The sequence below is a fragment of the Engraulis encrasicolus genome, chromosome 14 (genome assembly GCF_034702125.1).
Source record: "Engraulis encrasicolus isolate BLACKSEA-1 chromosome 14, IST_EnEncr_1.0, whole genome shotgun sequence".
Classification (NCBI taxonomy): Eukaryota; Metazoa; Chordata; class Actinopteri; order Clupeiformes; family Engraulidae; genus Engraulis; species Engraulis encrasicolus.
The window spans coordinates 44,572,405-44,578,528 of record NC_085870.1 but is presented as its reverse complement, the minus strand read 5'-3'; the positions used below and the strand labels follow the sequence as shown (position 1 = coordinate 44,578,528).

At 42.9% G+C, this 6,124-nt stretch overlaps 1 protein-coding gene across 1 annotated transcript; it reads right to left on the bottom strand.

The window, feature by feature from the left end:
* Positions 1–1,530: 1,530 nt before the first annotated feature.
* LOC134463347 (homeobox protein Hox-C11a-like) lies at positions 1,531–5,892 on the bottom strand. Its single transcript, XM_063216558.1, has 2 exons — positions 4,861–5,892; positions 1,531–3,329 (listed from the first exon to the last, which is right to left on the bottom strand). Exons 1-2 carry the CDS (start codon positions 5,561–5,563, stop codon positions 3,097–3,099), a joined length of 936 nt encoding a protein of 311 aa, XP_063072628.1. The 5' UTR covers positions 5,564–5,892; the 3' UTR covers positions 1,531–3,096.
* Positions 5,893–6,124: the final 232 nt, after the last annotated feature.

The window sequence follows — 6,124 nt, the reverse complement described above, 5'->3', positions numbered from 1 at the left end:
TACTTACCTATTTAAAATATACGGCCAGAATGTCCTTGAATGAAACCCCAACACTAAATATCCCTTGCTCTTTACAAGACAACACTGGTAACAATGCAAAATCTTAAGTTTGTAAACAAGAGAAGGTGGTTAGACTTGATTTCACTCTCCTAGTTGCAAGCGACCATAAAGTCAGTATTTGACACGGGACACATTGTTACGCAATTCTGAGATATCACGTTTACAACCAGAGGAAAGGAGAGATGGAACATTTGGTGACACACTGACCGAGAGCGAAATACAATTCAACCACGGCTAAACGCTTCCTCGGGTTATAGGCATTTTACCCTACGCAAAGACCATTCATTGGTGATCCCTCAGAATGACCGAAAAATGTCTAGGTTATGGGAAAAAAAAGTTTAGGTCCATAATACTAACAAGTGTATTATTTCACAGATAGCATAGGCCTATATTGCAGAGGAAATGTTTTTTCTTCTTCAAAAGGTTTGTTGTTCATCGAATCGTTTCGCTCAGTTGTGTCAACGCCCTCGTTATTGTCCATGCCGTTATCATGGACCGATAGTCTGGTCGAAAGGTGATTACCTGCCACCGTTTCACAATTTAACCGAGGCAATATTGCATTTTCTCAACAGCCCCTCCACCTCTTGGCTCGTTTTAGAGCCTCTGATTGGCTGCCTTGCACCCTCGGTCCCCAGATTTCCGGGGGTAAAACCACACTCAGATGGAGCTTTATTGCGTCGGGTTAAAGGTGATGGCCTTGACTTCACGGAAGTTCAAAGACAATATCTCTCCTCTGCATGCAACCATATAAGCAGCAGTTGAACTCGAGAAGGATTGAAATAGCAGTGTACGTATTCAGAAATAGGCCCAACAGCACCTTTTGTCGTGCGTGCGCTCTAATTTTAAAAGCATGCAGCACAAAAATCTGTTCACCCACCTCTTGAAGTCAAATCAGCCTGCAACTTTACCGTTTAAATAAGTAGGGGTAGGTCTATTTTAATATCAAGATCATCTTGAAGTTTGAATTACAAATGACAACAATTAAGACTAATGGATGTGCTTGTGCAAAATCTGTCAACATTTGTAAATGCGCAATGTTTTCAACTTGTGCTTGTTTACGGCGGAAGGAATCTCACTTCACTGGTCAGAGGGTGCAATTAAGAGAAAAATGGCTTTTTAGTGCCTCGGTCTTTACGACAGTGTCTAGACTGGACGAGTTTTCAAATGACCGCTGGATATTTCCTTTAGTGCCCACCTCCCACCTCTCTCTCTCTCTCTCTCTCTCTCTCTCTCTCTCTCTCTCTCTCTCTCTCTCTCTCTCTCTCTCTCTCTCTCTCACACACACACACACACACACACACACACACACACACACACACACACACACACACACACACACACACAAATGTGGTTTCCTTTACACGTAGGTCATACCTGGACGAAAACCAATTCAGCATTACAAAGCTGTACTAACTATTTGCAGACATTCTGTAAAAAAAGAAAGTAACACCCACCAATTGATTAAGACTGAGCGATTGGCTCCATTGCTGTGACAAATTATTAAAAATGGCCACTAATAGTTGTTAACTGTTTTCTACAAGCTCGTAGGGGTATATTATCCACCGCATAACCTTTTCACAATCAGTGATTTGTAAGGAGGAAGACCGACTTGCCAATAGCAATGCAGTGATTTTAAAGGCCATACAGGGCCTGTTTCCCAGTTTATTCTCCCCTAAAAGTTTCACCAAAGCTGAGCTTGTGTGGGCCTAAACGTTTTTCTAGTTTATTATTTTATTTTGCAATGTCAGTGGTTTGTTATGAATACAGTTATTTTACTGTTAATATGCTATAATGGCAGCTGGGCAGAATATAACTACACCAGGCCCTTTTCTTCATCTTTGTTCCATGGGCATACATTTAGTGAAGAGGGGGTTAAGATATTTGTTCGCAGGTGACGATTTAATCCGTTCTTTTTTTTTAACGTCCACTACTTGCTCTGCTTGAAACTGGAGTGACTTAATCCAAGTATTTTAAATGCTGACAGTCAAGAGGCCTAAGGGTGTTACTTACAGGCCAATATGATACGCCTGCAGATTTCAACAGGCTATTTCCAAACAATAATAAATAGGACTGGACTATACTGCGCATAAGAATCCCCTAAAGGAAATCCACATGACCATTTGGTGCCATGAAAAGTGTGAAAACGTCAGTGTCAAAAAATACATCGTAGAGCCATGCTGGAATGATATTAATTTAAGAATCGCGTATTTGTTTATTTTGTATAATACATTCTTATTTTGATGCATATATGCAACGACTTTTGTCCTCCCGTCATCCGCATAACATGTAAACAGCAAGCATAACACAACTAGCTTACAATGGTGCCGAACAATAAGCCCTACATTCTTCCAATCAGGTTTTCAATTCTTGCAGAAATAGCAATTCGGCAACATGATAGAAAGTAATTAAGAAATTAAAATACATATTTACAGTCAAAACTACACATTTGCATAGTCTCTTCACCATCACAGCGAAACGTGTTTCATCACACTCCTACCAGGAATGTGATGAGGGCCATTGCTGGATTGGCCTTTTTGCACACATCATTTTTGTAGAAATTATCCACAAAATAAACATGAGGGGTGCGTGTTGATAAAAGACGGTGATCTTATTTTACATCTCTTTGAAAACGTCGAGACATACAATATGGTAAATAACGTGAAATTTCTCATAGAATTTAAATGATATTTTCAACCATTATGCCAACTTTAACATAGGCCAAGGTTTATACACAAATTCTCCCTCTGACAAAAACGCCGGCGCGAGCCCACAGTCTTTCTGCTATCGCATGTCTTAAGACTTAAAAGATCTTTCAATACAAGACAAGACCTTTGTAAGTTCTTGAAGTATGTAGCATAAGACATGCCGACAAAAACAACTTAAATCGATTAGCTTGTTTACCGCCCTCAGTCACTTCACTCAACCACGTAGGGCTTTTTAGCTGAAGTCAGCGCTTGCTTCATCCAAAGGACGATTTCATTTGGACGATCAATGATGGCGAATACGACTTTCCAACGCTAAATTCAACATTACGCCTCACAATAATGGGTTGCCGGAAAAATACTGCAAGCGGTCTCGGCTCAATTTCTTCTCTTTCATCCTGCGGTTTTGGAACCATATTTTGACTTGCCGGTCGGTCAGATTAAGCATTCTGGACAACTGAAGGCGTTTCTCCTTGTTGATGTACACGTTAAAGAAGAACTCTCGCTCAAGTTCACGAATTTGAAACTTGCTGTATGGACACCTCTTCTTCCTTGTGCGTGGGGTACCTTTAAAAAACAATAAAGCCAGACAGAAGGCAGAGACAGAGACATGGGAGACAGACAGAGGGAGAGAGAGAGAGGGGAAAGAGAAAGCAAGGTCAACATCATCACTGTTGTGACGTGACACACAAACACACCTCGTTCAAGGCTAAAATATATCTTTACGACACACGGCATACTAAAATAATTGCAGCTAGTTGGAAAAGGAATATTATAGCACACACATTCCAAGCCACACCTTATGGCAGGATGATTCCAATACTATCTAGTCCTTGAGACACCTTTTCGACTCTATTCTACATCCCATATCACAACCTATCCAGTGACTGAAAATAGCATGGAACATGAAATATGAATAATTCCGGTCAGACAAAGGCCCAGGCTCCAGTGAGCCATGAATGGACTGGAGGTCCTTACCACAACCTTTACGCCACGAAGTAACCCCGTGGCTGACAGCACATTTTGCTTATTAGAATGGCGAGAACAGATTTAATTCATTCGACCTTGGAGTAAGCTATGTGCAAAAGCACAAACGCCGAGCAAGACAGTGTGTGTGTGTGCATGTGTGTGCATGTGTGTCTGTCTGTGTATGTGCGAGCGCGCGTTTGTATTTTCAGGGAGAAACAGCAAATGGGCTAGCGAGTGTAGTCGTTCATGAGCAGCTTGGGGCTGGAAAGCACACACCCGCACACACACTCACACACGCCACATAGGCTACAGATGAATGAGAACAAATAGCGCCCTTCTGTAGACTGTGGCCTGTGTAATCAATTTTCTTTTCAAAAGAGTGAAAACCTGCCCAATGTTTGAAGTGATACACCTATTAAATATCTAACCCATAAAGGTTTTTACAAATCACTGCACAGGCCATTTAAATAGCTCAGTGGCTGTTGTCTATATTCGCTTTTGACAGGGGCAGCTGCATTGTGTTGTGGCACTATCCATTACAGTTGTAGCATTTATCACCACAGCTCCAGCTATAGTAAAACAATAACGAAGAGAGTGTTCTTACGCACATTTAATTTTCACAGAGGACCAACACTGATGCCAGTATGCATGCTATTTATTCACCAATAGGGCAAGCAGTTATTTTTACATCCAACACCCACTTCCACGAACCCAAGCAGTGTTATATTTGAGAGTTAGACAGTGGGGCTACTTTGCATGCAGGCTGCTAAAAAAAAAAAAACACCTTTCGCCAAAAGCAGTGTTCTGCCCAATTGCATTTTACCCTCGACGGTCCCGCAAAACAACCCTTAAAATGCCCAGTGCAAGTTCATGATCAAAGTTAGCATTTGTCACAATAGCGTGCTCTTAAAATTTCACAGACTAGAAGATAGCAGTGCCTGTGTGTAACATATCGTTTTTCCAAAGCGCTTTCCCATCGTAAAAATTCTTCGTGTTGGAAGAAAGAGCTTTGTAGGTTATAATAAAATCCTTTGAATGCTTATAAAACTCCACATAAAATCTGACCGACAAAACACCGGGCTAGTCCCTTAACCTTTTTTCTTCCCCATTTACAGCTTTGGGTACCTACTGGAGTGGCTGTTTTTGCTGGCGCTGTTGTCGTCTTTCGTGCCCGAGGAAGAGGCGCATGAACCCGAATTTGTGTTTTCTTCTTCATCCTCGGGATCTTTTTCCGGGTCCGCTGCGCCATGCGGGGTAGTCGGCGCCTGGGACGCCGAGTCCGCCTTGCCCACGTTCCCCTTCTGTGAGCAGTTGTCCATGGAGCCGTTTTCTGTTCCGCAGTGGGCGCTTTCGAAAAAGCGGTCGAAGCCTTGAGGCAGGACATTGTTCTTCCCCACGCCGGAGTAGAAGCCTGTTGACGGGTGGTTGGAGGTCGGGTGGTGATGGTGGTGGTGATGGTTGTACACGCTCTCGTTCTTCATCAGCATTTCTGTCATGGTGGATGATGGCGGAAGGCAGTCTCTGTGCACCAGGTCCTCCCCTGAGTAGCAGGATGCATAGTTTCCTCTATGGTGCCATTTACCCGAGGGATCCAAGCCGTACGATACGTCCCGAACCGGTTGCACTTGCGAGAGGTTCGTTGAATAAGGGTAGGTGATCTGCCGTGATGGGGCCTGTGGCAGAAACGAGGAGACGGCGGAAAATTCAGGCACATAGTAGGTGCAGCTAGGGAGGTAGAGGTTGGAAGCGCAGCCCGCTCGCTCCCCGAACTCTGAAGTCCTGTCTTTTCGCGTCTGGGAGCAAAAGTTGCCCAGATTGACCGAGTTAAACATCGTTCTCCCGTTCTCTGGCTCTATAGATAGATGTTTTGGATTCGAACTGCAGAAGGGGAAAATTTGGGAAGGCGAGATGACGCGCTATCCGTCTAAGTCACCCTTAGACACGTGATCGAAAGTAGATATTGTCATATATCAATTTGGAACACTTACATGCGTAGGAGTGGTTCACTTAGGTAAGATATAGGAGGCTGAAACGACTGCTTTTCAAAGATCGCATGAACATTATGAAAATTGGTGACAGACATTGCATCGTTTTCTCTGCTGTACACACATGAACACTTCAATCAAATTATGAATATGTTGTGGCACATGCGCACCACACCACAAAGTATAGGCTAGTGTGTTACACACCCTTACTCGCGATACTATTTATACCTCTTCATAGTCTTTTTTGACGTTGTTCTTAACTCTTTACCTTCCCTGTTATTGTTTGTATTATAACGACATCCCACACAGCAGCGACACTCGACATCCGTGTCGAAATAGAATTCCATTAAATAATTAAGTTGTATCTGCTTTATATTCCAACTATGACTATGGAGTAGCCTACAGAGA